The 21,210-nt window shown below is 31.1% G+C and overlaps 1 protein-coding gene across 5 annotated transcripts in view; it reads left to right on the top strand.

The window, feature by feature from the left end:
• Positions 1-21,210, top strand: part of LOC127734272 (multiple C2 and transmembrane domain-containing protein 1-like) — a 104,790-nt gene that overhangs the window by 70,797 nt on the left and 12,783 nt on the right. For 4 of the 5 annotated variants that reach the window (XM_052244037.1, XM_052244040.1, XM_052244041.1 and 1 more), the window contains 9 exons: positions 1,337-1,351; positions 4,614-4,802; positions 9,777-9,907; positions 15,226-15,412; positions 15,978-16,032; positions 16,890-17,031; positions 17,328-17,430; positions 18,250-18,351; positions 20,402-20,476. In XM_052244037.1, coding sequence (XP_052099997.1) covers positions 1,337-1,351; positions 4,614-4,802; positions 9,777-9,907; positions 15,226-15,412; positions 15,978-16,032; positions 16,890-17,031; positions 17,328-17,430; positions 18,250-18,351; positions 20,402-20,476 — 999 coding nt within the window. The remainder of the gene's footprint in view (positions 1-1,336; positions 1,352-4,613; positions 4,803-9,776; positions 9,908-15,225; positions 15,413-15,977; positions 16,033-16,889; positions 17,032-17,327; positions 17,431-18,249; positions 18,352-20,401; positions 20,477-21,210) is intronic. The other variant, XM_052244038.1, reaches the window with a different exon arrangement.

The raw sequence follows: 21,210 nt of genomic DNA on the forward strand, positions 1-21,210 counted from the left end.
GGGCCAGCTGAAGCCCGCCTCCGGGTGTGGGATTTTGCCTTGTGCTGTTTTCTGCTCTTTGATTGGGTTGTTGTCTCTTTGACATATTCCCCGTTTCCGTTCTCTATTCTATATCTTCATAGATATCTGAAAGTCACATCTGTTTTCAGAAATATATGGTGGTATAATATGTTACTATTTCTATCATCTTATTTAACAAAACACAATTCCATCATGGACCAATTGATAAATGCATTAGTCCAAGGCTTCACTCAATTTTGATCACTTTAACATAGATTTCATTAGTCTCAGTCTGGAATATTTTCTCATGAAACCATGAAGATATATCAAAGAGTTTCAAAATAGCATTTCCTTTATACAGTACATTTCTTTTATTTGATTATTTGTTCAGCCTCATCTTCATTATATACCAGAGTTATTTTATAGTTAGGTTTTGGATGAAGGTCATTATTTCATTAGCACATGACAGTGCATCAGTTATTTAATTGCAAAAGTTTTATAGATCTATTGAAGTCATAGATTTAGAATATTTTGATTATTATGGCCCTTATTTTCTGCTTGTGGTTATATTTTACATTAAGGCTCAAACTGTTACAGGTTTTTGCAAACATTAGAGATTTTTTTTAATTTTTCAAGTGTTGTAATAATGAGTTAAAGATTGCATCTATGATTTTATCTGAATCAATAGCAACTGATCATCATGAATACAATAATTTAAAATTTATACATATACACTATGAAAACATAAACATATGAGTATGAGCAGTCTGTTGGGTTTTCTTTATGTAACAACAACCTAACAACTCATTGAAACCAAAAATGACAACTTAAGGGCATCATTCAAAAAATATTAAACCATTTCTGCATTTTTAAAATGTATAGTCAGTCAAAAGTAAAAATTTAATCTAAAAAAAGCACTTATTTGGTATTATATTTGAAAAAATCAATATGGTATCTTACTTTAATTTGTAATTTTATGTATTGAATCTTAATTTAACCCCTGTTATTTTCATAGTTCATTTTTGTTAAAATCGCAAATTTTGCAAATCCTTGCAAAAATAATTTTGTTTGTGTATCTTTGCAATTTTGAATCTGTTAAAAAGAATATGTAATGTGATGATAAAATAGTTACAAATGTACCATATATCAAACAGACAAAATTACAATGAAAATATTTAAGTGTAATAGAAATAAATCAAGATTTTTAGGAAAAGATTGGAAATGTTGATTTGCATGTAAATGATATAGAATTTGAGGAAAACAAACCACAAATCTTTATTAATTACTTAAGAAAGACATTATAGATATACATTTATATTAATTGTATACTTTCCAGAAGGCACAACGATGGGTATGTCCCTCACAAAGTTACTATCTCAAATTTTTTTTTAACTTTATTCTCTTGGACTATTTAAATGTTGTGTTCTTTACTTTCTGAGAAAAACATCAAGCACTTCATTTTAGAGAAAGGTAATCATAGTTTTTCTTCATATTTGATATATTTGATATTTATTGTAATATCAATGATAAATGTTTATACTTGAGGCATATCTAAACTTATGATAAAATTCAGTAGGATATACGAGTAGGACAAACATATTTTTAACAATATCTAATAATCAAAGTATTTATAAAAGTGACATTATTAGGAGATTTTTTCTTACTGACATTCCACGGATGAGCTACCGTCATTGTCTTAACTCACATTTCTATGCACTCAACTTTTAAATGTACTTTCTGTCTTATTTTTATTAAAGTTTGTTTTTAATAATACTTTTTATTTGATCTTAGATTTTGTATGAAATTCTATATAGCTAGACATGTATGTGTTTTTTTTGCCTTAAAAATAACTCTATAATGAAAAAGACTGGTATTATTAAGTAAATAATGACTTGCTGTCGATGTGACCTGCATAGGATGCTGTACATAAATGAACATTAAAGCATGAATTCAGTACACTCTAATCAATACGGTAACACCTTGAAATGTAAATCCTGCAAGATCAACTAGTTAGAATAAAGCATTATGCAAATTATCATAATATGATTATGCTTGCAGAAAATAGTGAAAATTAAAATTTTTAAGCCCAACATACAAAAGAAGGTCAGTTTATTCAGTTTCAGGTTAAAGTATGAGTTTATGGTAGGTTAGATCTTTGGTTTGGAGTAGTTTGTGTTCATGTCAGCTTGAAACTTTAATAGTACAAATGTTTTATTATAAATGGAACTTTTTAAGTATATGCTAAATTAGAGTTTTGACTCAGATTTTGCAGCTCACTAAACATGAGAGCATGGCATGGATGTATATTCTTGCTAAACACTCAATTTCTATCTGTTTGAAATGAAAAATAGTTAAGAACAATACACAGCAATGAAATGTGACAATCAGTATGACCATACATTCATAATCTTTAAAGTTAGCTAATTAATGCATGTAGAAAGATATGAAATTTTTTCTTGACTTTGTAGCTTAAAATGACACCATATTTTACATCATCACACCATATTATACTATTAGGATTTCTATTCTTAGATTATAGATCTTTTGCTATGTTTACTGTACTAGAAGTAAACAACAGTTGGGAAAGATTTTGAAAATTGGTTGTTATTCCTGATTCCTTTAATTTTTCACCTCACTAGAATGTCATGAAATTTTACATGAAGTTGGAGAAGAAACAGATAGTAACTTACAGAGCTGTTATTAAAACAACACACAGCTAAACATATATTAAACAAATGTGACTTAATGGAGACCTAATAAGAAGTATAACAATTTAAAATAGGAAATACATGTAGAATAACAGTAGATGTCTTCAGAGCTCCAGATAAGAATTCACAAATTGGGGTTTTTACCCACCATTTTTTTATGTAATTGGGTGATAAAGTTTTTTAATTGCATTATCAATTCCAATTCACCCCTCAAGCAAATATCAAATTGGGTTTTTTCACCACCAAGCTCCTTAATGTATTGGGTTTTTTCATCAACACAATATTGAATATTTAGGCATGTTATAATCACATTATATCAACCACAGATGTGTTTCCATCTTAAGTGTGTTTCTTTCTTTGTACTAGTATATGTGCTTAGCTGTTTTATTTGGTTTATTCACTGACGAGCAATTGTACGTTTAATTTGTGTTCTGTTTTAAACGTTCTGTCAGTTTTGTATTTTCTCAAAACTTATGTAAACTGCAGCTGGTGTCACTAGTTGGACAGTAACTAATTGCCTTTCTAGATCCCATATGATCACCCTACAGTTTATATACCAGTTGGGGTAGGTGTGGCTAAGTGTTTAGATGTTTATGTAATATATGTGAAATTTAGGTGCTGTAAGAAAGTTTTGCCAGTCCTTTCACCTATTTGCCAGATCTACTTTTTAATAAAAATAAAAAGTAGTTCCCAGATTTAAGATATACCCCCAAAGCCTTGAGATTTATAGGGTGGTTTAATGATGGAGACCACATTCAACTTAAATTTACAAATAATTCTGCAACATCAAGTAAATAAATGACAATGTTATACTGCACTTGCCAATAAGACAACTATCTTAAGCATCCAGAACAATTAGACCAAAACAAAGAAAGTGTCAAGCTGCATAATTTGACGTAAAAAACGGATATGTGTATTCATTCATCAACTAAAATGAAAAAAAAATAATATATAAACTGTTTTTGTTTAATTCAATTTGCATAAATCTGGGTTAAGTTGTCCCTTATCAGAACTTTTGGTTTCCGATGCTTTCCAACTACATATCATGTCATAATTGATTTGGCCTTTCACTTTTTCCAACTGATTTCGTTTTTGACGAAACCCCGTGTTTATCGTTCTATAGCAATGTTCTCGTTAAGGTACGCAAACACGCCCGTGCGTTCAATGGACGCTTCCTAAAATCACTAGCTGAGTCTTGTTATCATCATAACTTTCCCTCAGCTATCAAAAAGAAGCCGAAAACATGCTTCTATTCAATATTTTTATCGGACATTTACTTTCGTTTTAATCCATTGTATGTTATGATAAATCCCGAACAATTCGAAAAAATATGACAGCATGTCACACGCTAATTGGATAAACGCTGAGAAGATCGAAATGTTTTCATAAACACGTGTACTTTTTGAGCAACGGAAAATTCCAACAGGGACCCATTACAGCTACTTGATGCAAGGCTCTATTTTAAGAACGAAAGGACATTTCCAATTATAAATATTATAAAAATAGATTTACGCGACGACTGTAATCAGATAAGGGTAAATAACGCAAACGATAGCGAATAAAAGCGTTAAGAACTCATGGTTTTGGCATATAATTGGGTTTTCCTATGAATTAATTGGGTTATTGAACCCTGCAGTAAGCAATTGCATTGGGTTTTTAATTATTTGTATTGCGTGATCACGCAAATACGCAGCTTATCTGGAGCTCTGTGTCTTCATGTGACAAAAGTCTTATAAAACATGAAGTAAGCAGCATGACATTCTTATGTAATTTAATGTACCTTCATTATGATTCCCAGTTTAGTGTAGCCCTTTGAATTGTATATACAGAAAGCTTAAGTTGTATATATAGATGGCATAATTAATGAAAATTGTTTGTTGAGATAAACTTTGTAATTATTTTCAGTATTCACAGACTAGTCGAGCAAAGAGCACAAGGATGGGAGACGCAGCAAAAAAGATGAAAAACCAGATATGGACGGGAGTTGTTACAATAGTTCTAGTGGAGGGTAGTAACCTTATTGCTATGGATGACAATGGCTTTAGTGATCCTTATGTCAAATTCAAATTAGGAACAGAAAAATATAAAAGCAAGGTAAGTATTATTTTGAAATTAGTGTTATGAAAAAATCACTATTTATTTTGCTCTATTTGAAACCATAGATGAAATAACTTGAACATATGCAGCATATCTGATTGTAACCATGGATTAGAAGAGAAAATAAGATATATAGTCCAGTTATCATAGTTACTTTGAATTTTGATTGGTCAAGACTGGCCATATAACACAGAACAAAACGTTGACCCATCTATAATCCCTTGTGCTATACTTGTCTTTCAATTTCTTATGACTACTGAATTCTTCAGATTCTTGAAGTCCAATTCATCATATTTATATCATATAATATACAAAATATATGAAACACCTACCTAAAAACTTCTATTTATCTGAAGAATATGTGATGTGAAAAAACTCATTCAGTATTTATATTTCATGCTGTCAGCATTTTTATTTGTATTCCTGCACCTTCGTTGTCCTAAGCTCTTCATTAAATCCCATATCACTGTTTAGTGATGTCATATGTGTTTGATATAGTCTTGATAACTGACCAGACCTATCATTGACTTCATATTTAACCAGACATTTTTAGTCCTCTACCGACGAAGTCGAAGGGGACTTTAGGTTTGCACTCCGTCCGTCTGTCTATCTGTCCGTCCGTCAGTTCTGGGAAATCAGTTTTCCACACTTTTTTTCGTCGTGCTAGAAGATATTGATTTGATATTTGGTGTATTGTTTTATCATGACAAGTTACAGATCAAGTTGGAATTTTGTTCCGGTCTGATGATTTTGTGCAGAGTTATGGTCCTTGGACTTAAAAAATTCACTTAAATAATCAGTTTTCCACTTTTTTCGTCATGCTTGAAGATATTGATTGATAATTGGTATATAGTTTTATCATTACAAGTTACAGATCAAGTTTGAATTTTATTCCTGTCTGATGATTTTGTGCAGAGTTATGGTCCTTGGACTTAAAAAATTCACTTAAATAATCAGTTTTCCACACTTTTTTTCGTCATGCTTGAAGATATTTTTTGATATTTGTTATATAGTTTACACAATGACAAGTTATAGATCAAGTTAGCATTTTGTTCCAGTACATTGAATTTTTATACGACCGCAAAAAATTTTGCAGTCGTATATTGGTATCACGTCGTCGTTGACATCCGAAGACATTTGGTTTCCGGACAATAACTTTAGTATAAGTAAATTGAAATCTATGAAATTTAAACACAAGGTTTATAACCACAAAAAGAAGGTTGGGATTGATTTTGGGGGTTATGGTCCTAACAGTTTAGGAATTAGGGGCCAAAAAAGGGCCCAAAAAAGCATTTTTCTAGTTTCCAGACAATAACTTGTGGAACAGTGTATGAATCTCTCTGAAATTATACCACAAGTTTCCATACCACAAAGGGATGGTTAGGATTGACTTTGGGGGGTTATGGCTCAAACCGTTTAGGAATTAGGGGTAAAAAAGGGGGAAAAACAAGGGTTTCTTGGTTAATGGACAATTTAAAAGCAGTGTAAGGGAGGTAATCCAAACACATTTAAAGTACAATGTTGTGTATGTTTGGATTACCTCCCTTACACTGCTTTTAAATTATGTAAAAAGAAATGTTGTATTGTCTTGAGGTGATTAGCTGTCAATTTATTTTTAGAAGTTTCTATTAAAGGAATATCAATTTTAGCCATGATTATGTATGTCATTTTCTATTTTAAGACTTTTATGATGTATTTAATTGGTAATTATGGTTGCAAACTCCATTGGAAATTTGAATTGAGATTATGACCATATCTTGAGGGAAAGAATTTTTTTTTTGGAAAAAGGGGGAGGGAGGTGAAAAAAAAATTGGGGGGGGGGCAATTTTTTCTCATTTCAGATTTCAGAAATTAAAAAAAGAAAATTTCTTCAAATATTATTTATTTTTTGCAAAAATTTTTTTTGGGGGTCAATTTGCAACAGCATAGTGTATTGCACAAAAGCAAAAATAAGGGGGGGGGGGAGTAATTTTTTTTTTGTTTGGGGGGGGGGGGGGGGGGGTCAATTCGCAACAGCATAGTGTATTGAACAAAAGCAAAAAATTGAATATAAATTCAAATCATATAAATAAGTTCTTTGACTACAGTTATTCTGTGTCAGAAACCTATTATGTGTCAAATATTTAATTATAATCCAAATTTAGACCTGTATTGAGTGCGAATATTGTGTCCATTTTTGCCCCAACTGTTCAGGGTTGGACCTTTGCTGTCGTATCCAGCTGCGCTCAGCGAAGCATTTTATTAACTGGTAGGGGACTATGTATTGCCATGCAATACTCGCAGAATGCTTGTTAATTTTGATATAGAATTTACACTATATAGAACCTTTTTGAGCTCATTCACTACATTCATTTGCCAAACCCTTCATATTTTGACTCTTAGTTTAATACAATATTAATATGAAGAAAAACCTGATGATTGGTAATGATGATGTAATTTTGTTTCTTAGTGGTCATTTTTTTTTAAAACTTGAATTTGAAATTGATGTTTCTTTCATAAAATTGAAAAATACAATACATTATATCTTAAAAGAAACTTATGTATGGGTATTTCAATTGTTTAAAAAAATCTAAACCCAATGAAATACTTGACATCCAGCTTTTTAAGATGGTTCTTAGCATCCTTTTCCAAAAAACCTTCATATTTTAACTCACATGCAGTTACAATATCAGTATCCTGAAAACATGATGATTGGTACATATGATGTCATTATGTTTCTGAGTTGTCTACAGCTTTGTTTCTACAGTAAGAACTTGAATTAAAATTGAAGATTCTTCCATAAAAACTGAAAATACAATACATTATATCCTAAAAAAAACCTTTTGTTTTGAGAAAGGTGATGGTTATTACACCTTTATTAAAAATAGCTTAATAATTCATGAAAAGTTTTTATCTTGTAGCTATGTCATTATATATTGTATTACCAATTCAACAAGGATGTCAGTATGAATAATGAAAAAAAAATACTTCTTTCCATTTAATTATGAAAATATGTCAACCCTGGAAAAAGCTCTGCCTTCTAGGGACATGACTTTTTTTTTTTAAAAAATTGTCATATTTCCCTAATGAAAAGAACGTATAGTTACATAGAATTTACATATTTTTTTTTCCATTTAATAACAGAACATGATAAGTTTATAAATTGATCATTTTAATTATTGATATGTTGTAATCCCTTGATATTGATATTTTCTATTTGATCATAGAATATGATCTGTAATGTTCTTTAATTGTTCTCCAAATGCCAGTATTATGATAAGAATGCAATATGACTTATCGTTGTATAAATCAAATGGAATAAAATAGTTCTATAGAGTTAGGTACACCAGACTAGGATATGTTAAATTGGTGATGAAAATTATTTATAACACATAGAACACAGACTTAAACCAACAAAGAGATAATGTATAGTGTGAAGAAGTTACCCATGAGAGAAGTTATCGCTTTTTTAGTCATTATTTCTTGGAATGAATGTCATTTGGGTCCCAGTACTTATAGTAATAATTCAGTGTTATTTATTCAGTTCAATAAGGGATTTTCTTATTACTGTCAAACATGAAAATGAAAGGTCCTTTGTGGTCAAATATTGTGGAATCACTGTAAAAGTTCCTATATATAGCCATACATTGAAGTGGAATAATTATAAGTTATAAACAGAGCTAAATTAAATTACCGAATGTTTGCTTTTGACAATCTAACCATGAAAATCAGTCCGACTCTAAATATTTTTATTGCATTTTAGTTTCAAAATTTATTTTTTTATCCTGATTATGCCTGTTCTTTAAGAAGTGCTCATTTTCACTTCATTGTAAAATAAAACTATTTGTCTTATGTAACTAATGTCAGAGTCTGAGTCTAAAAAGGTAAACTAAAGATATAATGTTTCAGGACCAGTGAACAGAGAGGAAGATACTGTTAACCAACTTATTTTGGTGGATACTTAAATTTTGCATTAGACCCTTTATAGCCAACCTCATGTTGATTTATTTTAGCTATTTTTCTTGATGTTTTATATAAGGGACGATCTAAGTTTTATATATGCACGATATTGACAACATAACTTGCTACAGTATGAATTCAAACAGTGCAATGTGCACTCAGGACATCTGGGGAATTATGATAACAAAACTATAATTTTTAATGTATATTTTAGGTTGTTTCGGTAGGTGTGAATTTGTTTTTATTATTATTTGATTATGCTTAATTTCATAGTTTGAAATAGTTATAAGAAAGGTTATGAAATCACCTGGGAAAGCTTTTAAGATAGATTTGCTTTCCTGTAAAAATCTTCGTTTTTTTCAGCATTATTACAGCAAAGTTGTTGGATTTTGTAATTTTTAGTAGCCTTTCCAACAAAGATGCAATGTTTAGCTCCTATCTTATGCTTTAATCCCTTTCCCTTCCTTATAATTTAATTGAAAGGTGTAGGGTGGCTGAATAGGTATATACCATTGGTTTTTTAGATATCATGAAATGTTTTCATGAAATATAAACATTTTCATGTTATGTGTAAATTTTTATCACAAAACACCTCTGACAGCCTAGTCCATGTATTATATACAGTTGTCTTGACAAGAATATTTCTAGTTACATAGCAGTAATAAATTATTATTTTCTCTTTTCTCTTGTTGAAATTATAATTACTCAGGTCTAACATCTTGATTCAGGTGTTTAAAGATTTACAGGAGTTCTGCTTCAGAAATTTTGTTTTCAACAGCTTGGTAACATTTAAATTGAACTGCAAGCAATATGGACAATCTTTATAGAATTTTGCAGTTGTCATGGTTTTGATTTAATCATAGTACATGTTCAAATCTATGAAAAGGATATGCAAGTGGTTGAGTTTTTAGTTTAAGGGTTTTAATGGAGTATTTAATCTATGAAAAGACCAATAATAATTTAACATTGTCTGTCAATTTCTAAATCAATTTTCTTATCTTATTACTTTGAACTGTATGTTTTCATTTTCAGCATAAATTAAAAACATTAAATCCACGTTGGTTGGAACAGTTTGACCTAAGAATGTTTGATGACCAATCAAATTTGTTAGAACTCTCTGTGTATGACCATGATTCCAGAGGAAGGGATGACTTTATGGGCAGGTAATAGAACTTACTGACCTAATGTATATGCTGATTTGAAAACAATAAGAATTTTTTTCATTGATCATTGATTCATCAGAATACTTCTATTAGCTTTCCTGAACCATAGGTCCAGTGTGAGTTGTTGCCATCAATTTCTGTCCATTGTCTGTCGTCCATCGTTTGTTAATGTTTACACTTCTTTTCTGAAACTACTAGACCAATTGCAACAAAACATTCTTTAAAATTTGTATTGGATGAACCCACAGGCAGTTATGGTTTAAAATTGAACGTAGGTGTAAAATGGAAATGATCATCTATTATCTTGAAAATCATAATAGATTTTACTCATATCGAAACACAAGCAAACTTATAGAAATGACAAAATCACTTGGAAACAAGGTTGCTTAGTATATTGAATCAATTATTATTCTGTTTCATAATGCCTTGTGTATAGGTTGTAGTATCTCATCAATTATATTTCAAGAAATATGTAGGAAGTTAAGAAAGAAATATGTTTGGATGCATAAAAAAAAATTCTATAGTTGCATATTAATCATGTCTTCAAATGATAGATTGGTCTTCATGGAATTGTCTGGGTGTGTTAGTTTGTATCATACATCCATCATTAGACATTATTTCACTGCAGTTCAATCAATAGACACTATTTGACTGCAGATGTAAATTACTATGGAATCCTTAAAATATCTGCTTTCAAATAAATTCTTCTAAATTTTTATGTATGATCCTAAAGAAGGAAAACGATACCGATTGCCATGCATTGTAAACATCTCTGACAATTGATAAAGTTTGAAGTGGCTTTTACAAACTAAATTAGTGATGAGATTTTATTTTAATAAGATCTGATAACCTTGCATGATGCAGAATCATTATATTGGATACGTTATTGATTTTTATTGTATTAACTGATTTAATTTTTATTTCTTAATAGATTACCATATCAAAACTTATTCCACTGTAGAGTTTTCTACCTATTTTAGACAAATTCCTTGATCAGAGTAAAAATAAATCATGATAGAAAATTATTGACTTATATCTGAGTTGAAGTTGCTTAGCAAATGTAGCTAGCCCCTTATAGGTGCTTTAGGAAATGAGAGGCAACACATTCTTTGATGTAATGATTGATTGATTGTTGGTTGCTTAATTTCAGTACTTTGATGTAATGCTATGCCAGTCAGTAACTAAGGTCGTCCTATTAATCTGTTCATTTAACATATTTCAACATACTGCACCAACTAAGAAGAGGACCAAACTTGACTGCATATCAGGCCTTAAAAAAAATTGAGCCAGCTGGACAATTTTCAATCCTGTTTATAATCTTTTTTACCTTTCTAACAAAAGGCAACCAAGGAAATAATTGGACAATGACTGACATAAAACCAATGACTATATACTGACTGAATAAGTGTGCCTGTTCTAGGGAAAATGTCAAGTCAAAAACAGAACAAGACAGGTCAATTTTCTTCAGTCCGGAAAATATAACCATTTTGGAAGCCATGCTGCTTATGTAATAATCACAGTACATGCAGTGCTTCTGCACAACCTGTGCATGTTAAATATATTAGGGAACAAAACATTTCCTGGCACTGAGGTTCATATAGGTGTTTATAATGTGTCCAAAATAGAATTTAGCAAAACTGATGTCCATCCATATACATGTATATTTTTTTCCAGTTTGCTTCAGTCCATTCACTTTTTATAAATATCATTACGTAATGTGTCATTTAACCTGAGTGCCTTTTATTATCTATGTTATGCCTATACCAATAACTATTAATTCTGCTCTCAATGAAATTCAGAAATTATCATAAGTATGTATACATTTAGTAATCACCAGACCATGTCTTCTGTGGAATTTGTTAAGCAGGCTTCCATTTCAGCATCATTTTCAGTTACATGTATATTGCGTTGGTTTTTTCTTCTCAATATATTGTATTGCTGCTTTTGGCTGTGCATGCTTTTTTGATTCATTTGATGGTAAATATTTGTGTTAATGCTACGATTGAAATGTATTTAGTGCAGTAATGCAAACCAGTAAATAATGCCAAGATAGCCAAATTTTAGATCTTGTCATTATTATTTAGATTTGTTTGTTTGTTGGTGTTTAACAACATATCATGATGGCTAGATATTAATCATTGAGGAAGTCGGAATGCCAACCAATACTTTTGTCACACTTTTCTAAAACTTCTATAACACAAATGATTTCATATTTGGTCATCAGGTTTGACTGTGATGAGTTGTAAAGTGTGTGTGACTATCTGATTTGTTAGACACCAATTCCTCTTCTCTTCTACTTTGATTTACAAGTTGGGGGTATACTTAGCATGACAATGCAGGCTTATATTTACAATTGCAGAGGCATTCTTGTTTTCCAATTGCAGGGGCCAAAAATTGGCTTTGATCATAATTACTCTTTTATATGCTTTTTGCTTATAATGATTGTTTTCTCATTCTGGAATTATTGCCAGGGCTTAAATCGTTCAAAATCTAACAGCATGTCTTGTTATAATCCAGGTGATGTCCAACTGCGACTCATTTCACAAAAAATCTTAGGAGAAAAATACTTGTAAGTCATGAATATTTCAGTATAACTTACGATTGATTTTAGTTTTAAGATTTTTTGTGAAAAGAGCCCCAGATCTTTATGAATTGTTAGAAAAATGTTTATTTCCATGAAGACAAGCTTTCTTTTTTATTTAGAAGATTAAACAAAATGTCATTTTTAAGTTATGGGACTTTGGCAAATAATAAGCCATTTATGTGTGTCTTACAGTTTTCAATATAAAGGAGATGAGTGTATCGCACACTTGTGGTGCAGCTGTTATGCTACAAATGTACAAGTGATCATGTGTTACACAAACAAGTTAATAATATATGTACCGACTTTACATACATACAAGTATGAATTATCTATTTAGCAATGCATCCATCCCAATTAAAGAGTCGTTAACCTTAACTGTTGAACTATTAAATAAGCAAAAGTTAACAATACTTGCAGATGAAAAAGTGAGAAGATAATACTGTACTGGTTATTGTCTAATGGTCTGGAAATAACTTTCACTTCTTTTCTTACAAAATATGTAAATTGCACCAAATCAATATCAAACAAAAGAAAATTTATCATGAAAAACTGCAGATGAAAATGAAAGTATTGTATCTGTTATTCAAGAGAAAACACATGTAAGTGCATGTAAGACTTAAATCCTTTTAGCAGTAATTGAAAATGAAAAATACAACACTTAAAAGTGCAGATGAAAACAAAAGTCCTGTGATTATGACTCTCAAGAAGATTTTAGTCATTACATTAGAATTTGTATTCTAATCTTGTTGACAATAAAGCACTTAATGCTTGAAGAGGTCTAACTAGTTCAGAATTAATACAAAAATCAATTTGAAATAATTTCCTGTAGGTTGTGTCTAGGATTGATACCTCCCAGAAGAATTATCCATTTTATTCTGATGATTGTAACACTTTGCTGTCCATTCATGGAGAAATGGTTAGAAATGTTAATTGCACTATCCATCAGCTTCTCTTTTCATCTGGCACCTAAATGGATGTTAGATAGCCATTAGTGATTATCTAAGGCACTTTTGAATTTAAAGATGTCCAAGCCTGATACATTGATGAATACAAATGCTCTTTGATTGGATAAAACTTTTCATGATCAGAGAATTTTGTCACTGTGGTTGTTTTTTCTTATGCATATAAATGAAAATATCATCTTTCTGCATTTCATTTTGTATGCAACATTAGTTTTTTCATTTAGATTATAGAATTTTATATGCATGAGGTGATATTTTATTCCCCTTTTCCTATGTTTAAGACTGGAATGTATTTTATAACCAGTTGATATCCTGCATTCATGATGAAAAACAACAATGAAAGTGCTGTTCCTTTGCTTTTGGTTTTGTTAGTGCATGTAGATATTTTGTGTCTTGTTTTCATACTCTATATTCCTTCTTTTTAATTACATCAATAGTTTGTCTCTCTGCTGCGTGGAGGCCTTTGAAATGTTTCCCCCAGCTTGAGGTGTATGCTCCAATATTTTTACAGCCTATTCTTAGAAAACTTCTCTCATGTATACGACTTCAATTTTTTTGTTGATTTGTTTGTTTATAGAAATTGTTATACAGTCCATCAGAATTATTTGTCCTATTCATACATTGGTTCCTGCCATGTCATCTTACAAATATTTTTATGTGCCGAGTTGTTGTCGTAATATTTGTTTTAATTATGTATTTTTGAAAGCCAGATTCTACAGCTAATTATTTGATAGATCTCTTTCCAGTGAGGTATAAGTGTTTGCTCCAAGTAGTGGGCCCATATTTGACTTTGAAATGAAGAACACCAATAAAATTGCTGTTCTTTTGCTTTTTTGTATGAATTTGATGTCATGAAAAAATACGTCTTATCCTTTCTTTTCCACTATTATGCTCCCCCAAATAAATTCTGGAACTTATAGTTGTTGCATTGTTCATCCATCTGTCTGTCCCTGGGTCATTAACAATTCTTTCTGTGTAAAATCTTGAGTTTCCCTTGCTTCATTTAAACAAAACTTATACCAATGGAGGATATGAGAAAAGGGAAGAAGCCTTTTGATTGATTTTGGGGTCAATATGTCAAAGTTCAAGGTTGTTATTACTGACAAAAGAAAGCTTCCAAGATAAAATGATGACTTTCCATTGCTCAATTTAAATAAAATTTATACCAATGAAAGATGTACTTGTAAAGGGGAAGACACTTTTTTGGTAAGGGTCAATAGTTCAGAGTTCAAGGTCACTGTTATTTGTAAAAAAATACAGAATTGGTGATAAATCAGTTTTTTTTACAAAAATAGTCAAATTTATGGTGTGATGTCTTTAAATTTTTGGTTTCTGGATAAAATCTCTAAGTACTGTATTTTATTTTGTAGGAATTTTTATATTTGGCTTGTGCCTCTCTGACAGGGTTAATGAAACCCCTGCCAAAATGTTAACAGGAAATGAGTGCAAAGGGTTTCTGTATATTAAGTTTCTAGAGCAAGCATGTTTAACATAAGAAAGCTTTATATATTAAAGTTTCACCAGAATCTAGAAGAAATCTCTTATAATAAAAACAGTTTTTGGATATTTCGATCAGCAATGTTATTAGTCATGTGGAATTACTAAAAAGGGAAAAATTCATAAAGCCTTTTATTTACTTTTTACGTATGTGTTTGTCAATATAGGAAATTACTCTTGCAATCAGGATAATAGTTATACTAAAATATATAGAAGACAAGGCTGGGTCCAAATCTGAAGTAAAATTCTTTTCAAATTGTTCTTCTGTTTTGCAGAGCTGTTATAGATTTATCAGGAATAGAAAAGGAAGTGACACACACAATAGACCAACCCTTAGAAGATGAGGGAGGTATCATTAAACTTCTGTTGACAATCAGTGGAACAGTTGGTACTGAAACAATCTCAGATCTGGCTAACTACACCTCAAATCCTAGGGAGAAAATAGAAATTGTTAGGAAATATGTAAGTATTTTATTCTTGCTCTTTTTCATGCAGTTTATACATAGTCTAACTACTATTCTATGCTTATCTAAAGTTAACTTTTGAAATATGTTGTTAATTCAAAAATTTGTACTTGCCACCACAAAAGTTTGCAGGGAAATGTTTTTCTTTTTATTGTCAAATTTTACAATTTCAGGGAACTACAAATTTCTTTAAAATAAGAAGCTTTTGCAACAACTTACATGCACATTACTGAAGTTAAATTAATCGGGTGGTCTAATATCTATTAATGAATGTTTTACTACACAGAAATATCTGACATTTAGGTACACATATTCAGTATTGGAAAGAAATGAAAAGCCAGATTTTGATTGAATGAGTGAAATGACTTTTATCAAGATTTTTCAGAGCTGTTTGTATTGAAAGGTCATTAAATAAATTAATAATTTCTTGTTTTTTTTTTAAATTTAGAAACCTTATATAAAAGCTATTAATTACATATTAATTATATATTTATTATACTTTGATATTATGTGTATAAAGATATTAAGTCATCTGTTAATGCTTTCTTTTCCTCCATTTTCAGGGTTTATTTAATTCCTTTAAAAATATAAAAGATATCGGTTGGTTGCAGATTAAAGGTTAGTAAAGGATTTATCTAAAGTGCAATTGATAGGAACAGATTTCTTCATTTACACATTCTGAGTGAGTGACCACTTGTCAGCTTTCAAGAAAATGCCTTGAAAAAGTTGTGAAAATATTTTAAGTGAACCAAAAGTTACATTGTTTGAACCAGACAGGGATTTTTTCTCTCTTTTGTAAGTTGCATCACCAGTTTATAAAAGAGCTGAGGTATGATTGCCAATGAGTTTAAATTACGTGGATGTAAGCAACTATATGTCACTGTATATCCTTCAACAATGAACAAAAACCATACTGTATAGTAAGCTCTTAAAGACCCCAACATAACAAAATGTGAAACAATCCATACGAGAAAACCAGCATCCTAGTTTATACTAGAAAATAAACAAATGTTAAAGACAGTAACCAATAACAACCGCATCAATTACAGGCTCCTTCTCATAAAGAATGTATCAGGGTTAAATATTTCTGTTGAAGCTATATTTGCTTACATCCACATCATTTGGTGGATAGTTGTCTCACTTCTCCTTATTTTAATATTGTGAGTGCTCAACCCTCCCATGGGATAGTGATGTTACAGCAGAGACCTAAGAGCAAACCGTTTAAAATAAGTTGGAAATGGCTTGACTCATTTGATTGGCATGAAGCACCAAAAAGACAAAAGACAAAATGTAATGAGTATTCACAGTTGCTATAAAGCTAGTTCAAAGTCAATTTCAACTAATAGATGATTCATGTACTACTAGTATTTTGTATTTTTGTAAGTCACTCATGAAAATATGACTTGAGGTAAAGGAAAATTTGTATAAGATAAATGCAGCTACACATTTTACAATTAAAGCTTTTTATTTTTCAGTATTTCGAGCTCAGGGACTTATTGCTGCAGATTTCGGTGGAACTAGTGATCCTTTTTGTGTTTTAGAATTAGACAATGCACGATTACAGACTCAAACGGAATACAAAACACTTAATCCTGAATGGAACAAAGTATTCACATTGTAAGTATATGGTGACCTGTAGTTGCTTAAATCCACGTCATTTAGACTTTGGTGCATAGTTGTTTATCAGGTTAAAGTTTTAGTTTAAGGTAGTATACCATGAAGTTATGTCATATCAACTTAAAACTTAGTACACATGTTTATTTAGTCATGAACTTTTTAAAATATATGCCAAATTAGGGTTTTGACTCAGATTTCTCAGTTATATATATATGGACATATATTCGTGTTTATTTTCAATTATGTGAGAAATAAGATAATATTGGTATTCCCTTTTACTATTCCTTCTTTTTCAGTAATGTTAAAGATATACACTCAATATTAGAAGTTACTGTTTATGATGAAGACCGAGATAAAAAAGTCGAATTTCTGGGAAAAATAGCCATTCCTTTGTTACGAGTAAGTATTACTTTCTGAATTAAACTACACTTCAGATTTATAGGCAATTCATATGACATGAAGCAGTCATAGGTTAAACATGATTGAGACAAACAACTAAACAATATTATTTTAATTGAAAGAGCAGGTGCCTATTGTGTTTAGTTTTCCCTATTTTTATGCCCCAACTACGATAGTAGAGGGGCATTGTGTTTTTCGGTCTGTGCGTCAGTTCGTTCATCCGTCCATCCGTCTGACTGTTCGTCCGTCTGTCCAGCTTCAGGTTAAAGTTTTTGGTCAAGGTAGTTTTTGATGAAGTTGAAGTCAAATCCACTTGAAACTTAGTACACATGTTCCCTATGATATGATCTTTCTAATTTTAATGCAAAATTAGAGTTTTGACCCCAATTTCATGGTCCACTGAACATAGAAAATGATAGTGCGAGTGCAGCATCTGTGTTACTATGGACACATTCTTGTTTAAAATGTAATTTGCACAACTACTTGAAACTTGTACACATATTTATCATGATGTAAACTTTTAAGATTATATGCCAAATTAGGGTTTTGACCCAGATTTCACAGTTCACTGGACAAGGAAAATTGATTGTGTGAGCAGAGAGCATGATGTTATGTACACATATCTCAACAACATTTATTCTTGTTGCAACTGTATTTATACCTAGCTAATGTGAGATATGAGCACCTTCACTTTTGTCACATTGGTTATCTCACACTAAAAACAAATATTGTGGAAGAAAGGAAACTTACTCTCTCAATAATAAATACTGTTGTATCCATAGGTAATTACCCAGTATAGTATGAACTTTACTTTTACAGATTAGATGTGGTGAGAAGAGATGGTATACTCTAAAGGATAAAAAGTTACTTAATAGAACTAAAGGTGCTATAATGTTGGAAATTGATGTAGTTTATAATCCGGTAAGAAGAGTTGTTTCAGTTTTTTGTTGAGCCTGTGACTTTGACACAGAAAGCTCGACATAGGGATAGTGATCCGTCGGCGGCGTTAACTAACTTCTTAAAAGCTTTATATTTTAGAAGGTGGAAGACCTGGATGCTTCATACTTTGTATATAGATGCCTTATGTTACGAAGTTTCGGTCTGTCACATGTCCATTGTCCTTGACCTCATTTTCATGGTTCAGTGACTACTTGGAAAAAAAGTTAATATTTTTTGTAATGTTAATTTCTCTCTTATTATGAGTAATAGGATAACTATATTTGGTATGTGCGTACCTTGCAAGGTCCTCATGCCCGTCAGACAGTTTTCACTTGACCTCGACCTCATTATATGGATCAGTGAACAAGGTTAAGTTTTGGTGGTCAAGTCCATATCTCAGATACTAGAAGCAATTGGTCTAGCATATTTGGTGTATGGAAAGGGTTGTAAGGTGTATATGCCCAACTGGCAGGTGTCATCTGACCTTGACCTCATTTTCATGGTTCAGTGGTTATAGTTAAGTTTTTGTGTTTTGGTCTGTTTTTCTTAAACTGTATGCAATAGGTATACTATATTTGGTGTATTGAATGATTGTATGGTGTACATGTCCAACTGGCAGGTGTCATCTGACCTTGGCTTCATTTTCATGGCTCAGTGGTCAAAAAGTAAAGTTTTTGAGTTTTGGTCTTTTTTTCTAATACTATATGCAATAGGTCAAATATATTTGGTGTATGGAAATATTTTATGATGTACATGTCAGTCTCGCAGGTTTATTTGACCTTGACCTCATTTTCACGGTTCATTACTCAGTGTTAAGTTTTTGTGTTTTGGTCTGTTTTTCTTAAACTATAAGCAATAGGTCAACTTTATTTGTTGTATGGAAGGATTGTAAGCTGTATATGTCTGTCTGGCAGGTATCATCTGACCTTGACCTCATTTTGGTGGTTCATTGGTCAATGTTAAGTTTTCTTTGCTAAGTTTGTTTCTTAGATACTATAAGCAATAGGTCAACTATATTTAATGCATAGATTGATTGTAAGGTGTACATGTCTGCCTGGCATGATTCATCTGACCTTGACCTCATTTTCATGGTACATTGGTCAATCATGAATGTTTAGTTTTCTTGGTTAAGTCTGTTTCTTAGAAACTATAAGCAATAGGTCAACTATATTTAGTGAATTGAATGATTGTAAGGTGTACATGTATTTCTCGTTTGGTTTATCTGACATTGACCTCATTTTCTTTGATCATGTTAAGTTTATGTGATAGTTGTAGTAAAGCTTTATATTTAGGACTATCAACATAATATCAATGGTTAGTAAAGAAGGCGAGACATTTCAGCGTGTGCACTCTTGTTTTTACATGCTACTTTCTTCTCATTCATACAATTTCAAGGCAGTGGTATATTTAAATGCTTACATTTCTAGTGTAACCTCTGTAATGTCCTAAAAAACACAGGGGATCCCTGGGTAAAGAAATTAGTTTCTCCTAATGAGGGATACCTAGTGTCCTTGAATGATTGGTAGCTTAGTTGTAAATGTATTTAAATAGAGCAACTGTTCAGGGAAATATTAAACAAATCCTATCTCATAAGGATCTTCATTTTACAAATCACAGTTGTATTTGAAGTCTTGAAATAAAACTTGTAGAAGGGATCACAAATTTTCAAATGTAAATTTGATTGTATACTAAATCTTCAGATAGAGAGAATAACCCAGTAGAGAATATATACACTACATTACTCCGACCCCAAATTAAAATATAATAATGTATTGTTCATTGATTTTAGAAAATAACTAAATATCAAGCAAATAGCCATTGCCCAGGAATCCAGTCAGAAATTGTTCTGTTATATTTCTATAAGCCTTTTCAGTGACAGCTTACTTTCAGTTTTCTATAGTGAAAACAAAAAAACTAGTTGTGTTTTTTATTCTAACTCTTTATCTAGGAATATTATTATAAAAACTTTGAAATGCCTTGTCTGAGTGTTTCTGTGAAAGGAATCATACATTTTATCTTTTTGATTTTGTAGTTAAAAAGTGCAATTAGAACAGTAAACCCTAGAGAAGAGAAATATATGAAACCAGAACCAAAGTTTAAAATAGCCGTAAGTTTTTTAGTTTAAAGAACATTTTATACCTTTTTAGCTCACCTTTCCAAAGGAAATGTGAGCTTTTGCCATCACTTGGCGTCCGTCTTCGTCGTCTGTCCGGTGTACACTATTGAACCAATTCCTACCAAACTTAAGCTAAATGATCCTTAGGGTATTTAGAATAAAGTTTGTGTTTTATTTTCTGTTTCGTCAAAAAACATGGCACCATGGCTAAAAATAGAACATAAGGTAAAAGGCAGTTTTTGACTTGTATCTCAAAAACTAAAGCATTTAGAGCAAATCAGATAAGAATTTAAGTATTCATTAGGTCAAGGTCTACCTGCCCTGAAATTATCAGCCAAATTGGGTATCTGATTTTTAGGTTATTGCCCCTGAATTGATGATTTTAAGGAAATTTTGCAGTTTTCAGTTATTATCTTGAATATTATTATAGATAAAGATAAACTGTAAACAGAAAAAATGTTCAGCAAAGAAAGATCTACAGATAAGTTTAATGACCAAAATTGTCAATTGACCCCTTAAGGAGTTATTGCCCTTTAAAGACAATTTTTCACAATGTGTTTATCTAGTTTGCTTACTTTAAAAATCTTCTCCTCTGAAACTGCTGAATCAATTTCAGCCAAACTTGGGCTGAATGAGTTTCAGAGTATCTTGTATAAATTTTGTATTTAATATCCTTGTACGTCAAGAAACATAGCCACTATGGCTAAAATGGAACATAGGGGTAA

This window comes from Mytilus californianus, unplaced genomic scaffold (genome assembly GCF_021869535.1).
Source record: "Mytilus californianus isolate M0D057914Y unplaced genomic scaffold, xbMytCali1.0.p SCAF_3, whole genome shotgun sequence".
In the NCBI taxonomy this organism is placed as follows: Eukaryota; Metazoa; Mollusca; class Bivalvia; order Mytilida; family Mytilidae; genus Mytilus; species Mytilus californianus.